At 42.7% G+C, this 26035-nt stretch overlaps 1 protein-coding gene across 4 annotated transcripts in view; it reads right to left on the minus strand.

The window, feature by feature from the left end:
* Positions 1 to 5129: 5129 nt before the first annotated feature.
* The window catches only part of DYNC1I1 (dynein cytoplasmic 1 intermediate chain 1), a gene marked incomplete at both ends in the record, with an annotated part of 166120 nt that continues 145214 nt past the window's right edge, over positions 5130 to 26035 (minus strand). For all 4 annotated transcript variants that reach the window (XM_079538690.1, XM_079538688.1, XM_079538689.1 and 1 more), the window contains 2 exons: positions 5130 to 5240; positions 25134 to 25259. In XM_079538690.1, coding sequence (XP_079394816.1) covers positions 5130 to 5240; positions 25134 to 25259 — 237 coding nt within the window. The remainder of the gene's footprint in view (positions 5241 to 25133; positions 25260 to 26035) is intronic.

Here is a 26035-nt window from a genome sequence, read left to right on the forward strand (position 1 = left end):
CGGGGCCAGGGACACCTTCCTCTAAATCAGGCTGCTCGGGGCCCCATCCAATCTCTGGCCCTGAACGCTTCCAGGTATGGAGCATCCACAGCTTCTCAGGGCAGTCTGTGCCAGCACCTCACCACCCTCCGAGGGAAGAATTACTTCCTAACATCTATCTAAATCTCCCTTCTTTCCATTTAAAGTTGTCATTCCTTGTCCTATTACTTCAGGCCCTTGTAAAAAAGTCTTTCTTTAGCTTTTCTGTAGGCCCCCTTTAAGTACTGGAAAGCTACAGTGAGGTCTCCTCAGAACCTCTTCTCCAAGCCGAACAAGACCAGCTCCCTCAGCCTGTCTCCATAGGTGAGCTGCTCCAGCCCTCTGATCATTCTCCTGACCTCCTCAAGAAGTTCTGTCCAGCAGCTCCATGTCTGTAGGTTATGGCTTCAGAGCTGAACGCAGTGCTGTGAGGCCGTGCAAGAGTGGAGCACACAGGTGACACTTGCTTCTCTTGCCCTGATAGTTACGCTTCTTTTGATGCATCCCAGGATGTGGTTGGCTTTCTGGGCTGGTAAGTGCACATTGCCAGGTCATATTGAGCTTCTTATCAGCCAAAACCTCTAACCTTCTCCTGGCTTCTCTCAATCCATTCTCCTCCCAGCCTGAATTCGTGTTTGGGATTGATGCAACTCAAGGCACTGAGCCTTGTTGAACTTCATGAGGTTTGCACACGCCCACTTCTCAAGCCAGTCCAGGTGCATCTGGATAGTATTCTTTCCCTCCAGCCTGTCAGCTGCACCATGCAGCTTGCTGTCATCTGCTAACTTGCTGCAGGTGCACTCAATCCTGCTGTTGTGTCACAGACACAGATGTTAAACCGTGCAGATCCCAATACCAACCCCTGAGGAACGCCACTGATCACTGGTCTCCACCTGAACATTGAGCCAGTGACCACAGCTCTGAGTGCGACCATCCAGCACATTCCTTACCTACCAGGTGATCCATCTGTCAAAGCCACATATCTTCAATTTAGAGATGAGGATGTTGTGCAATACACTATCAAATGCTTTCTTTGCACAAGTCCAGATAGATGATGTCAGTTGCTCTTCTCTTCTCCACCAATGCTGTAACCCTGTCATAGAAGCCACTAGACCTGTGTTATTCTGAGTACCTGGCCAACAGAAGTTATTGTTGGGTATCCTCTGTGCTACCTCTTAAGACAAGAATTTAGTGTTTACAGAAGAATGCTTTTCTTCTTTTGAAAGATGGGAAGTGTTGGCTTCAGCACAGATTGTAAACTGAGAAAACGCCTGGATGCAGTATCTTTGCAGAAGTAGGTGGGTAATACTGTGTTTTATTGCTATTTGTTGAAATACTGAAATTGCTATATTGCATTTGTGTTTGGGTTGTCATCAAAATTATTTACTTCAACTAAATTGTATTTCAGAATTATCAGTGAAATAAGGCATGAGAATAGCAGCCTGCAGTGCTCGCACACCTGAAGGTGAGGGAGACGATACTTACCAGCAGCTGTACCTCTGAGTTGGGCTGCACTGTGCAGAGAGCACAGGGCAGCTGTTGGCTGCAACCTCTCGGCCTTATCTATTCAAGTCTTCCAAAATGACAGTTCCTTTGTTTCAAAAATGGGTAAAAAGCCTGCTTCTTTGGTATTTCTCCAAAGCTAACTGTCATGGTTTTTTGTTAAGTCTTGTCACAAAAGTTAAACTTTTTCTCTGGGAGCTGCTTGCGTTTGACACTGGAGATTTTTTAGGCAATTTAGGAGTTGTTTTTCCAATTAATCGCTTGCTTTTCCCTGACTTACCTTGTCAAGAATTTCCACGGGAAAGCAGCAGCTCTTGGAAGACATCTGAGTGCTGAGCTGTTCTTTTGTGCTTTTGGGTCAGTGCCAGCCTAGGTGTGCACATCCAGGTGGCAGCCACTCGCTTCTGACGCGGTCTGGTGATGGGATGGGATGTCTTGGACTGTTGCAGCCAGGACACATCTCTGTTAGCAGGGACAGAATGGTGAAGAGTCTGTGATGGCCTCTCCGATGCGCGGCCCAGCTCATGATACTCAGAGCAGTTCTGTCCAGAGATCCTCTGGCTGTGTGCTGTCAGCTTCCTCCAAACACAAAAGGATGCAAAAGTTCTGAAAAGCTTACAGGCCAAGAAATTGATTAAGTCAGATTGCCTTACGAACATAAGGCCCCAGGGATGTTGAGATGGTTGTTGTCTTTGAGTTTCTGGGTGAGTTACGCAAAGTGTTGGAAAGAATAGGATAAAAGGTAACCTTGTTTGCTTCCTGCAGCCCAGCCACATCCCACTGAGTCAGCCAAAAAGAGAGCTGCTCTAATACTGATGATGTTCCCTACTGGGGGCATCTCAGGCAGCCACCTCTGTTCCTGTTTGTGTGCCCAGCAGGAGCTGAGGGATTTTCTGCCTGTCCCTGAGAAAGGGGTTTGGCTTAAGTTCCTTAAGACTGACAGTGGGGATGCTTTTATGACCATACGTACCACAGGCTTCCTAAATAACTTGGGCAGGTTTCTCTCAACGTGCTAAAAATGGGGTATCTGACAAACTGCTCTGCGTCTGACTTAGGAGACAGGGCCACCTGGGCCACCTCTGCTGTGCGCCGGGCAATGGCTGAGCACAGCGCTGTGCCCCAGCATGGTGTGAGACTCAGTGCCTCTGCAGCACACGATGTGGCCACACCAGCGCTGCTGTGATACTCAGGCCTTGGATGCTTCTCATGCTCAAGGTTGTCCAAGCCTCTGCTGCATGCGCTGTCAGCCCTTTGGGCTTTGCTCTATGGAAATGTGCAGCACTTCTGAGGCACATCTCGAGGCCACTTTATGAGCTAAGAATGCACAGAGGCAGTGTGGGCAGTGAGTACTTCATAGAGTCGTGGGGTTTGGAAGGGACCTCTAGAGATCATTGAGTCCAACCCTTGCTCAGGCAGGTACCCTACAATAGGTCGCGCAGGTAGGCATCCAGATGGGTCTTGAATATCTCCATAGAAGGGGGCTCCGCAGCTGGACAGCCTGTTCCAGTCTGCATCACCTTTACCATAAGGAAGTTCTTCTGCATGGTATTATGGAACTTCCCCTCACTTTGATTCCAAAAACTGAAGGTAATGGGGAAACAAAGAAGCAAAGTTACTGCTGTCAGTGCACAGCTTACGATGCACAGGAAACAGACTGGGGTTGAGCCCTTTCCCACTGCACCCATGTTGGGTACTGTATAATCGATGAATATTAAGTTGTTATAATTACAAAATAAACAAGAGAGTTAGGCAAAGCAGATTATAGTAACAAAAAGAAAATGGATAGAAAGCTTACCTGTATCCTGGGTTCACTTATGGAACTCCAGCAGAGCAGATCTCCAGAAAAGATCTTTCCCCACTGGTAGCCAGCTCTTAAATAGGTCTAGGAGAGGTGCAGCCAGGCTCCACCCCTTCCAGCAGCACAGGAGAATTGCCTTCACCTGTGCTCCTCTGGCTGACTCAGCGCTCTCCTCAGGTGCTCAATCAGAGGTTCAGGCTGTGACCCAGCAGTTCCCATACAGGTACACACACTTGGGTGTGGGTTTGCTGTGCAAGGGTGATGGGCAGAGCACCCTTGGCCTGTAACAGGCTCTGATGGACACGTGCATGCGTGTGTGTGCTTCCATAGGGCTGACTCTGATAGCTGACACCACTGTGCACTGTTTCAGGTCCTGTGTCTGCAGGCATAGGGATGTGACATCCCAATCTGAGGAACCCAGCCCATGGTTCAGAATGTGATTGGCCCTGGATGGCATTAGCCAATACAGTCCTGAACTGCATGGAGATGTGCTTCCCTGGGAACGCACAGAATTGTTACTGCCTGACTTCCAGTGCTTCCTGCTGTGATGGCTCACCTGTCTGCCCAGGGGACACTGCAATGCTGTACTGCCAGCAGCCTGCCACATCCCTCAGCCTGTGCCCTGCTGCCTTGCTCCGGCCATGAATTCCTTGTTAAGTAGAATGTTTCCTTGTCTCCTACCACAAACTGACTCTGAAGACCTTTTTTCCTTATTCCTTTTCTTCTCGTTCATACAGCAGCACAGTGCTGTGTTATGTGTGCAGGTAACCATGCACAGTAGGGTTGGGGAGGAAACCAAACCTAGAAGCTGGCATGGATTAGTTTGTTCTGTAACAGCTGCAGAGAATCTGTTGCACCAAGGCCATGGCTGGCCAGTCCTGCACCTCCGTGTGCTCACACAGCAGCTGCAGTAGTGCTCTGCAAGCCGGCAAAGCCCTGTTTCCCAGTGCCCAGTAATGAATGTGCTGAGCGCTGCTGGCAGGGAAGGATTAACCACACTGCAACAGAACAGGCTGGATACATTTTATTGGCAACGCTAGTGTCATACTCGGGAACCACAACCCTTTGTCAGACTGTTAGTGTTAACTTGCATGACAAGTATCAGTGACCAACTGTATTTGAAATATTGTTAAAGTGCCTAGAAATAATGGGCGTCTTAAAAAGAGGAAAGGAAACGCACTCCATCCACTCAAGCCAACCTTTATAGATCTTACATCTTAAGCACAACTGATGTACTGTAATTGTTACGTGGACTTTAATGTAACCTCTACAGCAGCACACAGACAATGCAGTTCTCTCATTATGCACATGCTTTAGGATCGTTTATTTTAATGCTTTCAAATAAATATGTTCCATGCAGCACACCGCAATAAATAAGGAGCAGCAACTTTCGTATAGTACATCCATTCATAATGTAAGTCACCATGTGAAACACCACATCTAAAGCCTTTGGCCCAGTCCCATACAGTGAAGCACACCACATCTGCACATAATCATATCTGGCTTCATATGGATTTAATAGGACTACGCCAGAAGGGCAATGTGAGCACAAGCTTAACCAGGGGTTCCTAACCATTAAATACAGCTACTAAGTAGTTAAAAGGCAACAACTAAACCCATAAAGGGTTGATTTGTCTTTTCTTTCTTACCTTTCAGACAGAAATATAAAGTATGAAAATGCTCTGGATTTTTTCAGCCCCGTGTAAAGCCGTGTGATTAGCATGGAATGCTCTGAGCAGTACTGGCACGCACGCTGGCATCGGCAGCCACAGCACGACAGTCGGCAGGGAAGGCCGCTCCTCCTCTTCCTCTATGCCGCCAGCTCCACCGCCCCCTCCTCCTCGCTGTCCGCCCGGTTGGCGCGGATCTCCACCAGGGTCCGAGCGAAGCGCGTCCATTCGTCGTTGTGCGGCACCGCCAGCTGCGGAGAGACAGCACAGGGATGAAAGCCCATGGCCGGCCATGTCAGCCCGCAGCGCTGCCCCATCCCGGCACAAAGCCACTCTTCTCCCATCCAGCTCCGGTGGCAGAGAGAAAAGCTTCTCTCTCTGCAGGGTTCTGGGGAGGAGTGCTTTGCGTAAGCATTGTCGCAGAACCCCTCTGTTAACCTTTCTGATTTTCCAGACTACCCCAAGCTCGCTCTCTGTGACACATCCATATGCGTTTCACAGCACACACATGGCCAAGAGTAATTGTTTGCAGGACCGAGGTCAGTGTGTACAAGGTAACAGTGCTTTTACAACGCTGTACTGAAACCATGTTCCTGAAGTTCATTAAAGCTCTTATTAAAATAAATATATTCTGCTATCTTAGTTACCCTCCTCTACGTTAAGGAATTTACCATGAGGAAGTGTGCTCTAAGGGGAACGTAAAACCAACTGGAGACTGCCCCGCCAGCATCTGTTTTGAAATTGACTCGTAAGATCCGTTTCCATTCAATAGCACTGATGTTTCTGGTGAAGAGCTCTTGAACATCAGGCTTCAAGAGGAGCCTGTAACCCACAGCGGAACTTCCTGATAAAACACAGTAGTGATATGACAAAATAGCAGTCATTTCTAGCTGGATCCAACACTACAATTTCTTGAAGACAGCACAAACTGAGATGGTCCACACTGGAATTCAAGCAAATCGTTCTCACCCCCTTCCTTCCCTACAGCGGTCTATATGGCTGGAGACTGAGCAAAAGTGATTTACACAAACTGGGAAGCCCGATTTGGGCAAGAACTTGCATAAAAGCCTAATGTTAACCCTGTGTGTACACTGCTGCAAGTCCAGAGTTGATTGCATGGATGGGTATTTGCAATACCTCCTTGTATCTCAATGAAGTCAATGAGATTTTCAACTGCTATGCATCTAGTTTTGCCTCTACAGCCAATATTACAGGCAACGATCTAGCATATGTTTTAAAGTTTCCCACATATAGGACACATACCAATGACTCAGCCATGTTATATGAAGGTCAGGCATACAGTAGCTTTGTTTTGCCTACTGAAATATTGAATATAATACAGCTCAATATTTACTGATGTTGCAGACCAAAAAACACCTGTGTTTTTTGACTCAAAAAAATCTGTGTGAAAGCTACCAGCCCTTAATGTACCTCCACCTTCCACTTTTGCATTCTTCTCTTTAACTTCTGGAATGGAGACCACAGTTCCAGGAGCAAACCATGGGAGGCAGCCATCCCTTTCACTGAATCACAGAATTGCAAGGTTGGAAACGACCTGCAAGATCATCTAGTCCAACCACCCTCCCATTCCTATTAGTACCACAAGCTACTAAACCATCTCTCGTAGCTCCTCATCCAGGCGCCTCTTGAACACTGCCAGGGACGGCGACTCCACCACCTCCCTGGGCAGCCATTCCAGTGCCTGACCACTCTCTGAGAGAAAAAGTTTCTCCTAATGTCCAACCTAAACCTCCTCTGGTATAACTTCCTGCCATTTCCTCGGGTCCTACTATTTGCCTGGGAGAAGAGGCCGGACCCTTTTGCACCACAACCTCCCATCAGGAGGTTGTAGAGGGCAATGAGGTCTCCTCTGAGCCTCCTCCAGACTGAACAATCCCAGCTCCCTCAGCCACTCCTCATAAGCCCTGTGCTCCAGACCCCTCACCAGCTTTGTTGCCCTCCTTTGAACACGTTCCAGGGCCTCAATGTCTTTCTTGTAGTGAGGGGCCCAAAACTGAACACAGTACTCGAGGTGCGGCCTCACCAGTGCTGAGTAGAGGGCGATGATCACCTCCCTGCTCCTGCTGGCCACACCATTTCTAATGCAGGCCAGGATGCCGTTGGCCCTCTTGGCCACCTGGGCACACTGCTGGCTCACGTTCAGCTGAGCATCAACCAACACTCCCAGGTCCCTTTCCTCTTCACAGTCATCCAACCGCTCATCCCCAAGCCTGTAACGCTGCATAGGGTTGTTGTGGCCAAATTGCAGGACCCGACACTTGGCCTTGTTAAACCTCATCCCATTCATCTCAGCCCAGCGATCCAGCTTATCTAGATCCCTCTGCAGGGCCTCCCTGCCCTCAGGCAGATCGACACAACCTCCCAACTTGGTGTCATCTGCAAACTTACTCAGAGTACACTCAATCCCTTCATCTAAGTCGTCAATGAAGATATTAAACAGGATGGGCCCCAGCACCGACCCCTGGGGGACACCACTTGAAACAGACGTCACTCCATTGACCACGGCCCTCCAGCCAGTTCCTCATCCAACAGAGGGTAAAACTGTCCAAGCCACGGGCAGCCAGTTTCTGCAGAAGGATACTGTGAGAGACCATGTCAAAGGCTTTGCTGAAGTCTAGGTAGACTACATCAACAGCCTTTCCCTCATCTACCTGTCTGGTCATCCAGTCATAGAAAGAGATGAGGTTGGTCAAACACGACCTGCCTTTCATGAACCCATGCTGGCTGGGCCTGATCCCGTGGACGTTGCGCACGAGCCGGGTCTCTCCCAGGAGGATTTGTGCCATGACCTTCCCTGGCACTGATGTCAGGCTGACAGGCCTTTCACACACACACACACACACGTGGATCTGCTGTGGCCTTCAGTTGAAAGAAAGCTCTGTTCTTTGAAGAACATTAAACAGAAGGAAACATTAACATCAAGATGAAGGTCACTTCACCAACACACAAGCACCCATAGCAAAGGTTTGGTCACACACATGCCTATACAAACGCCTGCAGAGTAAGCTGAGAGATGATGCGAAGATCCTTCCATTACAGATGAAGCCCAAGCCATCTGTGCATCAAATTCTATGTTACCACTGCTGGTGTTCTAAAAGACCTTCTTTCTCATGATGTGCATAGCACTGTCATTTGTCAAACTGAATGAAAACATGAAATAAGCCTCAGTCATGTCGAGTAGTGAAATCGTTAAAGTGGAACAATATATTAGGCAAAGGATTCTGCGAATTTAATAAAGCCTCATTTCTTGTTGTCTTTTTAAATCCCAAATGGCTTTACATTGTATTAAGTGGCTCAAGATGATAATACATCAAAAGGGAAAAAAAAAGAATGTATTTATTACAATGCAATAATTTAATTCCCTTTACACCACAGCATGGCCACAGACAAATAAATCAAAGCCCAAATGACAACAGACTGAAAACTGAACCTCCTCCCTGCAAACGTAGATATGCAGTATGGCTAACTAACAGCTTCAGAAGGGCTCAGGCCTTTTTTAATGCCTCAAATCACAAAACAGTGATTTAAGTGAAGACCGTTAGCACACAGATGAAAACACTGTGTCCACATGCAATCTAATTACTTAGATCTTTGTTTTATTTTACCTTATTTAATCTCACACATTGCATCATGCCTTCAAGAAAGGGAGAGTTCTGCTAATAGTCTGATAGTAGAACAAACCTCTCTAATCTAAATCCCTCAGGGATGCAGAGTCAAGTCAAGGGAAAACAGACTTTTATTCTTCTTTCTAAGAAGTCCCTAATGCTGAACCACGCAAGTTATAAGGCAAAAGACCACGAACAAAAACAAAAGCATCCACAAACTCCAAATTCTTGTATGAATTAATGCTCCCAGTCGCTGTCAATTAAAGTTCCTTCAGCTGGGCATGCTCACACTGATAAATGCTGAAGGCCCGTGTCCCTCTGTGGACCAAACTCCTCATTTCAGCTTTCCTGATGCAGTAGTTATACTGCAAATCCCAGGGCAAGGGTGGAAGAAAATAAATTTGTAGGAGAAGGATGGGGACTTAGAGCTGTTTAGGCGTTTCTTACTCATATGCCATTTCTCTGTCCACTTTCAGTTACTCCAAAGCAGCATGTGTTGAGTTCCAGCAGTCATAATCACTACGCAGAGTGGAAATGTTCACCAAAGCATAAGGTAATATAATAAGTTATATTAACATTTGGGTCATAAGGTTATTCGAATGAACTGACTGCTACGGAGCAGAACAAGAAAATAAATGTTATTTAGTGTTCTCCTTTGATCCCTTCACAAGGGAACGTAAGCGCTACCTGCAGCTAATTAATTAACTGAATTACTCACACCACTTTAGCTTAAATACCACAGTGTATTTAGGTTGCATCAGATAGCAATTCTAATGAGGAAAACCAGTATTACCAAAGCAGTGTGGTGACTTAAGCCAAACTTTGTCTGTTCAGACGTTAGGAGTTGTTCGGTCTTCTATCCAGCTTTTAAAATATCAAAAGAGTTCAGGCTGCAAGTGTGACTACAAGTTTATGCAGCCACACAAACCTGCTCCTGCTTGTGAAGTTACGTGCGCTCAGCTGGTTACAGGTAATGCAAGAAAACATTTTAGCAAGATGCTGAAATGATGATTCATTTTTTTATTGGGTGAAGCCACTTAACTTGGGACATCTGAGGTTCTTTCATTCTCAACAATCAACATTTTCTTTCTATCACTCTAATCTTGTGAGAACCCTCAATTAAAATCCATGAAATATCTTCCAAAAGCACTTCAGTATCTATGAAATGGGTATCTGTAACTGTTTGATAAGTGATCAGTGACCTGTAACATACTAAACATCATACACACATAACATTTTGTCATTTCAACCAGTTCACAAACTGCTACTCGATGATATTCAAAAGCTGATTTATGTCATGCAAACTCTCAGAATTAATTTGTCCACCGCCTCCATTACTATGATTTTAGATACACACATTCTGGTGAGAAAAAGTGTCAGTAAAGCTTCTGAAAAGGAAGCACGCCCTGGGCAGCACCTCCCAACCAGCAACCTGAGACTCCCAAGCAAAGCGAGCTCAGTGCAGCCCCTTGCACTGCACACAAGGACCAGTATGCAGCAGCCACAGCTACTGCCAAATACTGGAGTGGTGGATTGGCAATTTCACCGAGCTCAGGCTCTGTTCCAGACAGTAACACCAAGTGGACTCCTAACTATTCTTGTGACGTGCTACAGTTACCAGGTTATCTTATTAGGGACGAATAACATCATACCCATGTGAACCTTACCCAACTTGTGCTTCCCTGGGTCTGCCACACGCACAGGTACTATAGGAAGGCAACCACTGACTGAACAGAATAGAATAAAAGGTGCTTAGAAAGTGAGGTGATGGGATGCAGTGACATAAGGCTTATACAAGTATATAAGGAGATCTCCCCATTCTCATTTGTCTCCTTCCCAACAGCCAGAGGTGGCTGCATTCTGGTAAGTCAGAAGCCTCTGGTCTCTAACTTTAATCTCAACCTCTTCAATTTTGGTGATAATGTGTTGAGCTGACGGGATTTATCTGGTTGGGTCACACAGGCCAGCTGCAGAAGGTTAATATTTTTCTACTCACCTTTTCAGAGCCACGTAGTTATAGCAGGCTTAGAAGCAACAATGCTTAGAAGCAACAATGCTTAGAAGCAACAATGCTTAAGAGCAACTGTCTACAGTTTTGGGCACCGCAATACAAGGACATAAAACTTTATAGTGAAGATCATCTAAAGGAAGTTATGAAGATAGTGCAGGATCTAGGCAAGCAAGGCATATGAAGAGAGACTGAGGTCTCTTGGTTTGTTCAGCTCAGAGAAGAAGAGGCAGAGGAGAGGCCTCATGGGAGAGTACAGCTCCTCACAGGGAGTGGAAGGGCAGGAGCCTTTGGATATATGAAACTTCTGAGGCCATTCTGTGCTACCCGAGCTCCAGCCGAGCACATCACTTACCTGCCAGTTCTCCAGCCCTGAATCATAAATGTGCTCTCCTTGAAACTAGTACTGACTAAGAAGATGGCATACATGCATTCTGATAAGAGAACATGGGAGTTCTCTCCCTTCCTAGGGCTCCCAAGGCAAGCTAGTCACAGGGAGCAGCACTAACAGGGGTGTCACCAGGAACAGCCTTCTCTACCTTTTTGTCAAGGCAGAGATATCCTCAGATTGCAGAGCTTCCAATCCATACACCAGACATAATCCAAATACGAGCTGCATGTCCCTACGTTTCTACAGAAACCGTGCTTTTAGGAACTTCCCTGAGCATTACTACCCTTAAAATCTTAATGCAGAACTCGGGAAGGGGTTATTTGTGCTCAAGAAGAGACACCTGTTGACACTGCCAGCTGTGCTTGCTAGTGCTAAGCTCCCCAGGCAAGCAGAAAAACAACAGAAATACAGTGCCTGAAGACACAAATCAGCATAAATTTAATTTCATTTTCTGATCATTAAATACCTTCTGGTAACATCTTCTCTTTTAATTTTTGTCTATTAAAAATATATATATATATTTTCTAGACCAAACAAAAAAATAATCCAACCCTGAATATCCAGGAAGTTGAAATAAGATATTTCAAGTTTTTCAGTGTACTCCCCTCCTATCCATCTTTTTTATTGCTGAAAGTGTTTCAGCTCAATTTGTCCAAATCTCAGTATAGCTTCAGTTTCCCTGAAAAACCACTTTCCAGGGCATGAATTATTCATTGAGGATATTTCACTTTATTCCTGGCTGAGTGCATTTCCTGGAGCCTCTAAATCTTTGGTATGGGAATGGACAACTCTCTCTGCCTTCATCCTTCCATGCTCTTGTCCAGCACCACTGTTCTGTGAGGGCTGCGGGCTCTCCTGAGAAGGGGAAAATGCAACAGCAATTTCAAGAGCAGCAGCCTCCCTTTGGAGAAGCCAGCTTCCCAAACCATCAAAGGGAGCACAGTAGCCCATATTCAACCTATTGTATTTCTTTTTAATGACTGTACCTCACGGTCAATTTACCTGTCATTGTGATACCGGTTCACAAACTGCAGTGCTGATTACGGGTGAAAGTATTGTGCAATCCAGAGCACCAGGTTAATAATTACATTTTTTTTTTCACCTTTACCTGGAGTTCTGATAGCTCAAAGGAAAAATAGCAGTGGGAAGACCTTTCTAAACAATGTCTCTGACTCCTGGGTTAATCTGGAGGAGTGCATTTTTCCAACCCAAACGATCTATAATCACCTCTAACACACACGTTTCGTGAACACAGGTGTAAAAGGAGAATCTGAAAATGAACCGTTACACCACGACTCGGAGCAATCTGCCAAATGTATGTGGTCTGCAGCCACACACTGTTTTCAATTAGACGCTTGCAGACGAGCCTGCACGGTGGTCCAAGCAACACTTCAAGGGTGATAGAGGCTCCCAAGTCAAAAATCTGTGACCCATTCCAATGTTTTATATAAGTACAGTGCTTTATTTTCTTGGTTTTGCATCTAGAAAACCCTTTTCTGACCTAAGTTACATGACAGGTTTTTATAGCTAGTCACCGTGCTCCTAGAGATCAGGAGCTTTCTGATTAACATGTATCTTTCACTCACTGCATTCATGCTTTCTGCTCTTTGGAGGTAAAGGCTGGCCTTACAGAGAATCCTATTCACTCGTCTCCACTTTGGCAAAGCTGCATGAGCAAGAAAATCTTATGTTAAACGAGGAGAACAAAAACTATATGAAAATTAATGCTCCTCTCATCTCTGAAATGTTCTGTTACTATTATATTTTTTGACAAAGGCTGTTTAATCACTCTTTGAAGAGCTAGCTAATTAAAACATGAGAATATTGAGTTTGTGAAAAACAGCAAGTTTTCTAGCGAGTAAATTAATTTTAATGACTGAAATCTTAAAATTCACACTAATTTATCTCTGTGTGTGGCTTATCACCATTTTTATATTCTCTCAGTTTAATAGCGCCATCAAATAAATGCAGCTTCAGGAGAATATCATTCTTGCCATTTTCCCTAGGCAGAATTTTGTCAGCCTGTATCATCCATATCACCCTCTAAAATTACACACTGGATTGAAAAGAAATCTGTTGCAAACACTTTGTGCAGTGGATTAACAATGTCTGGATGTATTTATGACACTGTAGGTAAAAATGTTTGTATGATGGTAAGATACAACCACTGAAATAGCTGTAGCTTGGTCTTTTCTGCAAAGCAGGACAGATGATCAGTCTAACTCTCTGGGTAAATGTAAGGGCCTTGCAGGATGAGGATCATCATGCTTACAGATCAGAAACAGGAATAGCAGTTCTCCTTTAAACAAGTGATCTGATCTTCCAGAGTTCAGCAGATATTTTATCACTGACACTGAGGTGAAAACAGATACATAATGTAAATGTGAAGAACCTCGATAGGCATGCACACAAAGTCGGCAGGCATGCACCTATTCTGGCCCTGCTCTTGCCCCACAGAATCCATTCCAGAATGTCTCTGACGTTTTTCTCAACCTATATGGATTTCTTTTTTCCTGAAAAAGCCTATATTTTTCCAGGCAACACCCTATGCCACACACATGGATGGAAACAAAGTGGGAGGTAATGTGCAAGGAAATGGCCACCAAAGTAACCAAGAGCACCCTTTTCACATAACTATGGTACCACTGTATTTAACTCTTGGGAGAGCCGAGCATCACTGTTAACAATGGATGAAACCACTGGCAGGAACTCAAACCCCACATACTGCATGCAGATGATTTTAATAAGATACAGTGTTTAGACCACAAAGGATACACTCCAGAGTAGCTCTATATATATTTGTTTACTTAATTGAAGGGGTGGAATCCCATAGGCAGCCTAAATACTGCATTTATTCTATGCACAGCAGTTAGTCTAGTGTCACAGACACAGTATACACCAAGCTTCTATGGAGTTAATTACTTAGCCCTCATCTAGATTAATGTCTGTTGTGATTTATTTCTTTGCAATTCACCAGAGTCTGATTTAACTAGTACTGCCAGAGTAAAAAGACAAAATATTAGTTTATATAGGGGGGGAAAAAAAAAAGAGCTTAATTTCTAACAGAAACAGAACAGATTTTCAGCAAAATTCAAGTTTTCCTTCCAAGGAGAACAGCAGCTGCTAAATTGTTGCATATTTAATGGTAAACTCTGTTTCAAATACAAAACAAACAATGGTGTTATTTTAATAACTTACATGTAATGAGAAAAGATGCACTGTATAAAGTTTCTACATACGAATTCAAGTGTTTGAATGCCTATTAATTCTTCTCTAAAGTCAGTCCTCTTTGTCTCTAGCAGTCATCTTGATGCCAGGCTACCGGGAGAACAGACTAAAATGCAGTCTGTAAATTATACATACATGACACACAAATGCATGTTAACAGAACATTATGACTGCAGACTCTTAACACTTCAAAGATAGGAAATGTCAAGAGTTAGGCTTGACTCCCTTGATTTAAGCATGTTATTCATTTTGCTTTATGACACTGTCTTTAATCTTTCTCAAAAAAAAAAAAAAAAATTTTTTTTTAAAAAAAACAACCCACAGAACTTGTGCTGGAAGCAAACAGCAATTTCAGAACATTTCAGCCTGGTTTCAGCCTGAAGGATTAGAACTTGATAGGGCTTATGAAAAAGAAAGCAAGAAAGTGGGAAGTATCTTTAATTGTAGACAACACCACATTTCAGCCTGTAATATCAGAGTTGGCTCAGACTCTCCCAAACTAACTAGGAAGACAGATATCCAAACAAACAGATTTTTCTCCCCTCAATTAGTGTATCAACAAGCTGCATTTGGTATTGACTACAGAAGACAAAACACTGAGTAACCACAAGATTCTTGAAAGAGATGACAACGGTGAAATGTCAGCTGCTTTTGTTTCCCTAGATCACCTCATAGTTTTAAAATAAGAAACTTTAAACTATCAGTTTATAGACTATTCTTAAGCCGTAAGCATTTCCATGTAATACTTCAGCACCTTTCCCAGGCATTTTGTGGTCGTCCTCTCCTATGGATCTCCTTGTGATATTTCCAATGGCAGCAACTACTGACCTCTTTAGATCCTTGGAAAGAAGAGAGATTTAGCATAATTCGATGGCTACAAGAGAAGAAAGAGCATCTGCTGTGCTTCAGAGCACCTACCCATTTTTCTATGAAAGAGGCGGTGTCCTAAGCAGCAATAACATTCAGAGTTAAGAGAAGGAGGTACACATCCCATCATTCACCTCCCATAAGGATCCTAGTCCTGAGACACAGAAGTCAGAGAAAAGTCATGGAAAACTCCTGTAATTTTTTTTTTTGTCTGAGTCTTGAATTAAATGATCACATAATCCCTGCTCTACCAAAGTATATTATCTTGGGTTAAAAGAGACCAGAGCTATATTATTCCCACTGATTGGAGAAGGGGACCTCATTTTCAAGAAGGGGAAAAAAAAAGAAGATCCAGGAGACTACAAGACGGTTAGTCTCACCTCTGTCCCTGGCAGGATCATGGAGCAGAAACCCTCAGAAGGACCTACTGATGTGCATGGAAAATAAGGATGAGGCGACTGGTGGTACAAACATGGCTTCACCAAGGGCAAATAATGACTCACAAACTTGGTGGCCTTTTATGATTTACAGTTACAGTATCAGTGGATAAAGGAAGAGCAACTTACATCAGCTACCTGGACTTGTGCAAAGCGTTTGGCACGGCCCAGCACAACATCCTAATCGCCAAACTGGAGAACAACGGATTTGACGGGCTTGCTGCCCAGAAGGCCAGCCGTATCCTGGGTTACATGAAGAGAAGCATGACCAGCACGTCAAGGGAAGGGATTCTGCTCCACCACTCTGCTCTCATGAGACCTCACCTGGAGTACTGTGTTCAGTTCTGGGGCCCCCAGCACAAGAAGGACGTGGAGCTGTTGGAGCAGGTCCAGAGGAGGGCGACAAAGATCATCAGAGGGCTGGAGCACCTCTCCTAGGGGGTCAGGCTGAGAGTGCTGGAGCTCTTCAGCCTGGAGAAGAGAACCCTATGGGGTGACCTTATAGCGGCCTTCCAGTACCTGAAGGGGGCCTACAGAAAAGCTGGGGAGGGACTTTTCATAAGGGCATGTATGACAGGATGAGGGGAAATGGCTTTAAACTGGAAAAGGGTAGATTTAGAGTAGATATTAGGAAGAAATTCTTTACTGTGAGGGTGGTGAGACACTGGAACAGGTTGCCCAGCGAGGTTGTGGATGCCCCCTCCCTGGAATCATTCAAGGCCAGGCTGGATGGGGCTCTGAGCAACCTGGTCTAGAGGGAGGTTAGAACCAGATGATCTTAAAGGTCTCCTCCAATCCAAAGCATTCTAAGATTCTACAATCTGTTCTTACCACGGCATTACAAAATGTAAAAATGCCAAATGGATCAAAACTGGAATGTAGAGAGTTTTCAATCTGTTGTTCTTTCCAATATCCACGGTTTCTTTTTTTTTTTTTTTCTTTTTTTTTTGACTGACAACTATATTGATCATTTTTATTTGAACTACAAGAGCTTCAGCCTGTCAGGTAACTGCACTGGTAAAGGCGTTGTCATGGAGGCCCAGCTGAATGAAGGAGCACTGCCTCAGAGTGGAAACACCACAGTGTCTTCAGCTTGGTTTTGTTTCCACTGCTTTTTGGCTCCCAGACAGCCAAAGAACTCCCACCTGAAGAGCAGTATGAACTGCTCTATTTTTTTTGTTACTGTTTGTTTCCATGAGGATTGCTGCTTTCCCTTTTGTTTTGCATGCATTCCATTACCTGCAGAAGCTCATCCATGAAATGGCACTGTTTTTTCTTCATTTCAGGCATAACCACTCAAAGATATATTTTACATTGAAATTAAAAACTGCATATGGAATTTTAGCTACTGAATACAATGTATTAGTGAACAGCTTTCCTCACTGGGTATTTTTGTGTAATCATTACCTTTCAAGTCATTAATTACATAGTTTTTCCATGTTTTAAACACATACCATTTTGCAAACCATAAAAAAAATTAAAGACATAATTAAGGATTCCCAAAACGAAATCTGCTATTGGATGTGAATGGTTGAAACCACAGAAAAATCATAAAGAAAATTAATTCTAGAAATGGCTCTTGTTTCAGAAGTGTTTAACAACACAATGATAGCACATGCATTTCAATTAAACTTGCAAATTGCTGAAGGCAGACTGAGTTTAAACTAAATTTTGCATTTGTTACTCTTTCCCTTCCACACTCCACGTTACTTGAAGCTATGAGTATTTTCCAGACTCATATCAGAAAGGGGGTAAGAACTTTCAGAGAAAATATTACACAAATGACTAACTAGATACTTAAAAATAAACATTCCACGAAACTACTGGCATGCATTTTCTTCAGCTCTGTTCCCCATCAGTTTTCCAGGGTGCAGATCCAGAACAAGGCAGAGTAGCATAGGCATTCACTGTCTGCACTGCCTCATGGACATCTACCACAAAAAACCTGGGCCCTGATTATCTTTTCCACTGAGCTTATTCAAAGGTTTTCAGGAGAAGCAATAACTGAGGAGCTACTAGTGAAGCCCCCACTAATGTGCAGTGGACAGATTCATACAATCAGATAGATCCTTTTCTTCTTTCTCTTGTCCTTTACACTGTTTTCCAGCAGGAAAATACCTGTAGGAAGATTACATACCACCCTCCCTTCTCCTATTCCTGCAGGCTTTCTGTGCAAAGGGAATGATCTCTCACAGCTTTTCTTCTGCTGCTCTCATCGCTTCGTTATCCGAGTGCCTTCTAATAGTGCATTAAGCTACATGATTAACTACTGTCACATGTGGCTTGTTCTCTCTGATCCTCTCTGCAGGGGGAGAATCTGGGCCTTTGCAAGGGAAAAGGAAACATACGCTGCCTTTAAAAGTAGTGTGCAGATGAATAAAAAGGACTGGAGCCAGATTTTTGTTGGTTGGTTGATTTTAAGCTTTTCACTTCGTGTGACAAGGGCTGGAGGAATTCTTATAAAAATATCTGTACCATATTGGAAATTTATATCTTTTCACCCTGTGAAATCCTCTGAGGTAAGGTATTATCTTAAGGTACAGATATAGAATCAATTTAAGTTTTAGGGTGAATATCTAGACCCTTTTTTCAGCTGTATTCACTCCTGCCTGCTTAACCCTATTGTGTAATCAACAAATGAGACAGATGGTATCTTTGGTAAAAATCTTGTACTTTCTTCTTCAGTTTTAAGGAGTAATCTTCCTGTACTAAAATGAAGGTGAAATTCCATACTCATTTATTTACAACTCATTTACAGCAAACCAGAAGAAAACACTGTCTTTACTAAGAGCAAGCGTACATCAGGAAGGCAAAGTGATCCTGTATGCCAGGTTTGACCTACTGCTAAATCACATAAAAGCACTGCGAAGCTGTGTGTTCCCACTGTCCCTGCTTATTTGGAACTTTATCCTCACGGTAGTTTGAAATATTCTCAATAGACTGAAGACGTGGCCAACCTGCAGTTATGTGCTCCAGTGACAGCCTTGCTCTCAGCTTCACAAGTTCTCGCTTTCTGGCAGTAATCTCTGGCTCCCAGAAATACAAGAACCACACGTATTTCTCCAGGCTCTGAGCTCCACAGGTAGTTACACCAAGCTCTTCAGTCTCCTTCTGCAGGCTGGCCTCACCTCCCAGCGGCCCAGACCCACACCTCTCATTGATGGGTACGTTTCAGATGGTCTTTTAAAATACAGGTATTTTTAAAGCAGAGGGGAAACAATGTTGAAGTACTCCTCAGAGTAGAACTGGTTTCATGAAGCTGCTTTGTCAGCCAGGAGGCCACAACAAAGATGATTTAGAGGTGCAGCAACACACCAAGACCAGCAAATGGCAGCAGGGAAAGGGAAGCTAGAGGCCCAAGGCTGGCATGGAGACAAACAGCTGCAGCCCTCATCTGCTGGTCTTGGGTTAAGTCAGTTCAGTTACTTCATAGCTCAAATTTCCTCTTGAAAAACACTTCCCTCATAACAGATTGTGAGTAGGGATGTTAAGCCCCATTCCAGTCTGCTGTGAAGAAGCTCATTTAAGTACCAAAACAGACTGAAAAAAAACAAGACAACAGATATCTGTCTCCATTTCCTATCCAACTAGCAGTAGACTACAGAAATAAGCACACAGTCATGAAGATGAATATACGTAGGTACTCACAGCCATAAATGTATGCATTTATATACTGGGATATAGACTTTCTTTTTACTGTACCAGTATTTAAATGTTTGATTTAAACTTATCAGTACAACATTATTTTTCTACGGGAGAAGAAACCAGTGCTTACATAAAGACCTCAAAGCATTCACAGTAACCTGAAGTAATGAATATTGTAATGAGAAACACAAGTATTTAGGGTGATAATGACTGGACTTTGCTCTACTTAGATCGGCTCACCCCCTATGGAGGCTACCAAAGCTTAAAGATTTTATCACCCTAGTAATCAGCAATGGGTAATGGCCTTCATAAAACACAGTAATTAAATTGACTGATTTCAAACTAGTGCATTTTTTTCATTAGGCAGTTCTTATTTAACCTACTTCAAAAATCCCTTTGTGAATACTGGCTGTATCAGTCTAAATTCAGCTGATGAGGACCAAAGAGCTTGTTCTTTCAATATTTGTTACTATTTAAGTAAAAAGCTGGAGTTTCTAATATGCTCTCATTGCCTTTTTCCATGTCATCTGTATAAACTTCCAGTTTTAAAAGTCTCTCAAGGTTGAACATTATAAAACTAGGGGTAGTGGGGAAGCAAATCAAAACCCTGGTTCTCCGTATTTTCCAACAACTCCTAAGAGATTCTGCTTTGTTAAAACATGCTTTTAAAATCCTCTGAGGCCAATGTTGCAGCCTTTATAGCAAAAATATCAACGGTGAAATTCAGGCTCTGCCTCAAAATCTAATTAATCACCCCTTATGCCTGGATTGTGTTTGTTGTTTTAACTATTGTATCTTGATCTTTGTATGCTTTTGAAAAGTAGTTGGTTGTAAGCACAACCCCTTATTATTGCTCAAATTTGCCTTCATGTTGTATACGTGAGCTGTTTCTCCGTGTTCCAAGAATACTTGTAACTCAACACAGATTCTGAAATAAAACATTTTATGTCAAGTCTCAGCTTTGCTTTCATGGTAAAAACATTTCCTAACTCGATACACACTCTACAAGAGCTTTAAGAATGGCAAAAGTAAACCTACTGGAAAATCTACCTGGATAAGTACATGACAGAAAACCCAGTTTCATATTTCCCTCTCCAGGCTACAGCAGTTTAACTGCATGAAAGAGACACTGGGTATGTTTTCTGTACAAAATCTATAGCGAAATATCTGAAGATAGGACTACAAAGTGCCAACCCTTCCTTACTCTAGTCAGAGAAATAATTGACTAAATAGCCATTCTGAAATATGTCAGTTGGTCATGAATGTGCATTTCTTTCTGTCTTGAACTGTCAGAATCCCAGAACAGCTGCTGAAGGCAGCTAAAATCAAAGAAATTATTTTACAAGAACCAACAGGATATTTCTTACGGCACCACTACATTAGCCTTTTAGGCAGTTGCCAGCTCCTCCTTCACTGGTCATGTCTTTTGAAAATGAGATACGGAACTAACATCTGTTACAGAGCAAACAGCCCTAATGGGGCTTAGGGAGACAGGAACTGTGAAACCTGACAGTCAGGTAACGGAGTCAGGTCAATACAACGCTCATTTCACTGCAAGAAACATCAGAGGTGATAACTGTTTGGACAGTCCCACTTAACTGCTTTCTTTGGCAGAACCAGCTTTCCTGGATGGTCCTGAGAAAGACCTTTTTTTAATCAAAATTTTTCTCTCGTTTCACCATACTCATCATCCTTTAAAAGCATGACTGAAACGAACTGTCTGAAACACCGCGGAACAGAGGCAAGTTTGTCCTGCAAATAATTTAACAGAATAATGTACAGTAATAAACTCCTGTTGATTACAGTTTTAGACTCTCCAATACTGTGCTGAAAACTTACTTTATATTCTATTACAATCAAAGAATAAATCACTGATTTACAGTTTTTATCTATTCATTCACAAGGCAAACAAAATACAACCTGTAAGAGATTAATGGCAAAAACAAGAAAGAATGGAGAGTGAATAAGAAGCCACTTTTTTCACAATCCAAGGTGCAAATGGTATTCTCAGTAAGCCAGGTAAGCAACAAACATGGTTGTTAGAGAATATTTATGACAGCGGCAACTGTGTAACATCACTGAAGCATGCAAAACAGGAGCAAGCTGTCTAGAAAATATATGTACAGAAGAGACAGTAGTTAGCTCTAACTATCAATCATCCAGACACGTGAATAAATCTACAGTCAGTGGCCCATGTTCTGTTAAAATCAACTTTTACTTGCTGGCTGCCCAGAAAATAAGCCAAAAGACCAAATAAGCCAAAATACATTTTACATACTAACTCATAATAGCATCTCAGCTTCTAGAACAGCAAAGGTTTGTACATTTAGATCTGTCAGAGAGTAAAGTGCATTAACAGTAACTGGTTACACTCTCTTGTTTTTCAGGTTTAAGATCATATCACAGTGAAAGAATTATATTTTTTTGTTGTTCATTTTGGCTTTTATTTTATAATTCAGTGTCTTTAAATCAGTGGTTACTGATCCACAAGAGCACATCTATATGGACTATTTAAGTCTCTTCTCCCCTGGAAGTGTGTGTATAACTCCCATTAATGCTAATGGGCATAAAGCGCACGCATTGAGGAGAAAATAGACCCCTCACTGTGAAAATAAATGTGTTCAGTTATTCTCAGACACGATGCCGAAATCAAACAACTAAAAGTACATACTCTAAGGAGATAACATATATAGCCTAACTGAAAATGTCACCATTATTTCTAACTCCCCGATCATGGACTCTGCCACCGTCTTCATGTCTGCCATTTCTTGTGTCATGAAGACTTTAACCACGTAACACGTTAAAAAGGGGCCAAATCCTACACAATCAAAGCAAAACAGCCCTGATCTCAAAGTCCTTGCCTCCACAAACGATGCAAAGTTAGGCTTTGAGTCTTACATTTTCACTTTAGGCCATATGAGGTTTGTTTTACTCTGCACCATGTTAATAGTGGTAATTTACTGTTCTCTAGGTCTTTAAAACTGTGATGACTTTATCAAAGTAAAAATTCCTATCATTTAAATTTGTTCCTTAATGATACAATAGCCTGATGTTTTCTGTTTGGATTAAAATACCTTGAGTCAACTCTGCTCAAGCGGGTAAGAAAATCTGCTCATATAGTAATGTGAAATTCAAAGAGGTTGTATTATAATAAAACACAGTAACTTATCTATCCAGATCTTTTTGATAGAGCCAAAGTTTTATGAACTGATAGTTCATCTGATGTGGTATTTGGATCAGCCATGAGAAGAGTTTTAAAAATGTGCCGTAGAAATGGAGCATTAATGGTTTTGGTGAGAGTATTCGGGGTCTTTTGTAAAGTGACCTGCTGACTTTCTAATGCAAGTAACACTCACCTTCCTAAATCAGAACACACCTGTTGGAGGCAATGCAACACACACCTTCAAATAACTGGGTGCCACTGAATTATCAGCCAGGCAAGGATGAGTTTTTTCACAGATGAGGTCTTTTCAAAAGTCAGTGCTGGAGGACATAGGTCAAACACTAGAGCTGAAAGGTCAGCTGCCCCAGCTGAGGCAAATATAATATAATACCAAGCCAAATATGAGATCTCAGCACTGCCAGGCGCTGGACAGTCCAGCTCCCAGCCACATGCTTGCATCACTTCCCTTGCACTATCACTGATGCTTTATGTGCTCTCATATTAGTCAGTACACAGAACAAAACACCTCAACAGAACACCACAAATCCACTTTTCTCTGCTGATTTAGCTACCTCATAACTATGTGGGCTCACAAATATTACTACTACCAGCACAGGATATGCTAAGGATGACTGGCTGACAGGAGTAGGGCTGCCTCCTCTTAGCTATTGGATCAGCACATTCGTATCTGAATCAAACTTGTACAAAAAAGAAGCCAAAGGAGAATGACACCTGAGTGAAGAAACTGGCCGGTGCCTGCACAATGAAGGAAAACAGGAGCTTATATGGCTGTCATATTTCTGTCAGACATTGCCAAAAGTACAAGACGTTATGAATTCACTTGCTTCTGGCTGATGACAGCTAACCATAAAATAACTCATCAGAGCTCTTCATGAACTCACACAGAGAGTTAAACAAGTGAAGAGGCTTCTATTCAGTGTAAGAGCCCTCAGTTCCACACTTTCAAACTGCAAAATATTTCTGCACCTTACTTAAGGCTTTATAGCAACAAGAGTTATGTGGGAGAATAGCTGAGCACCCTTCTTTTTAAAACCAGAAAAAATCACTAACAACACAACAGCCCTGGTAGCATCTGAAGCAGGAATTACTGCACACTGATACTGCCAAAACGAAACACGCAACAAATTAATGAATACTTCATTTCAAAAAAGGAGGACTGACACTGGCCCATGACCTGCGACGTGGATGGACATCCATCCATTTGTGTGAATATATATGGAGCTGAGATGGAGACTCTGGGGCTCCACATTGGCAGAGCATGCAAGATCCATAAAGCAGAACACATTACTCTAACACTGATCTAGGCTCACGCTATTTTCTTTTTCCTTTTCAGGTAACAGAAAGCTGTCTTTCTTTTTGATCTGAGCTTGGTCACTGTGACTCATTTTACAAGCTGAATTCTGATTATACAGAGGAAAAGGCCAAAAACTTAAATATTACTTCTTCTGCACAGTAAATAACAGTAAATCCATTTTCTCCTGGGTGAGCTTGAGGGGATAAACAACTCTACAAATGCTTTGGTGTATGATATGCAAAAAAAGATATTTCTGCAGCCCGTCTAGACTCTCAGACAAGATCAGATTGCGCTGTCATCAGAGACATTTCCATAGCCTGTTGTAGCACTTGAAAGACAGAAAAAAATACCTTTTCAGAACAGTCACGCACGGTGAAAAATAAATAAAAACAGCCTGACCTGCCAGTGCTGTAGTGGAAGTCTGAATGCAGTAACCATAGACAATTTAAAAATTATGCTAATACAGCAATAAGTTTCAGCAAACATTTGTGAGGAAAGGCAACTCCCTCACAAGCGACTGCAATCCAAAAATATGAGTCATGCACAAGCAATTTTGCTATGGGCCATAAAATCACTTTATGAGAGTTACAGATAATTCTGCATGTATTCCATAATGTTTCCCTACTGTGTAGAGATGGCTATCTCAGTATCCTATCACAGATAATGACGGAAAACAAATTCTCTACATAAAAGCCGATTGCTCAGAGATTCACCCTTAACTGTTCCAAGGAATTGTAATGCTGACAGAACACTTTATACCTTATTCATCAAAACACAGGTAGATTCCATCAGTGCCAAACATTCTGCAGTTTAGATGGCTTTTATAATATGTAGTAGGGTGAACTGAGAGCAGCCTTAGACACAGAATACACTTGTTACTATTTCTCAGCACCTACATTCATCAACACACATGCAGCTATCGGCCTCCACAACGACACCTCTCATTTTCCCTATTAGTACCTTTGCACATATTCAGACATATACAACATTACTCAGTACTAAAACAACACACTAAATCTGTGCATGTCATGCTGAGAAAAGCCTCCAACAATAAGTCAATCACGAGATAAGACATGCTGGAAAATAAAAGGTAAACCCTACAGAGCTAACTTCAGAACAACAGAGATTCCTTCTGCACCTGTATTTTCCTCTTCGTTTCTTTTTCTAATTGTACATTTAAAATATATATATATAAAAAATACTGAAGATTTAAAAAAAAAAAAAAAAAAAAAGACTTCACTCTTGAAAGTTTCTTGATGGTTTCACTAGTTGATACTAGTGAAGGTAGAGAGGCTGCTTTACAACTAACACACTGTTGGCAGTGCAGAACTAACAGGATTCCACTGAAAGTCCGGTGGCAAATTCTTTGGAGACAGCCTACACCCCTAACAATGCAAGATCTTTTCTCAGACTTGGATGTGGTACACTGCAGAAGCTGAGCATTATAAACAATAAAATTAGTACCTCTCCAACATCATAGATCCATATGCGGCCTTCTGAATCACCAACTGCTACCTCCTTCCCAGCCTGGGCCCAGCGGACACGGTTGAGGGCAGAAGCTCCTTCTATTGTCACACTTGCTGTGGGAACCTGTTGAAACAATAGGAACAGAAAGGACAATAAAATCACTCTGCCTGCAAACCCAGGGGTCAGTTTTTAATATCCCATTTATTTGGGTGAGTCACAAATCCTTTGTCAAGGGAAGGAAAAAGAAAAAAAAAAAAGAAAAAAGAGTTCATTGTTTCTTCAATCACATGTGCCTAAAAACAAACAAAAAAAAAGAGTAAGGAATAAGGAATTGCTTGGAATGAGTAGGGAAGACTTTTCCACTGTAAAGGGAAGTATATGAAACAATTTTTTTCCCCTTAACTTAGGAGACATGCAAAACAGCGTCTGCTTCTTTCTCTTTCTTTCTCTAAATTCACTGACTTATGATCAAGAATCAACAGGGGGCAGGACTTGGCTTCAGTCCCACTCTGATTCAGCATGGCCTGAATACCCCGACTGCCACCGACAAATCCCGGCACTCACGCTAACGCACCCTTTGAGTGCATGCAGATAGATAGGTGCTGAGGCCACAGCTCAGGAACTAGGTTAAGAGTCCTGAGCTAATCACTGCAGGGTGAGGACACAACAGAGGCTAAGAACAGCTGAGCTGACATTTAGGAACTCCTACGACATATTCCCACAATCCTCTTTTACATCCCTATATTCCCAGGAGCCGCCTTCTGGTTTAAATACACCTGGAAGGATGCTGCTTAATTTCTAAATTCCCTCCCTTCCCCAAGTCAACCAACAAACTGAACAGGTGATCTACAAGTATACATAACGATCCTGGTTAATGTGGGATGAATAAAGCAACGAGC

This window comes from Tetrao urogallus (assembly GCF_951394365.1).
Source record: "Tetrao urogallus genome assembly, chromosome: 7".
Classification (NCBI taxonomy): Eukaryota; Metazoa; Chordata; class Aves; order Galliformes; family Phasianidae; genus Tetrao; species Tetrao urogallus.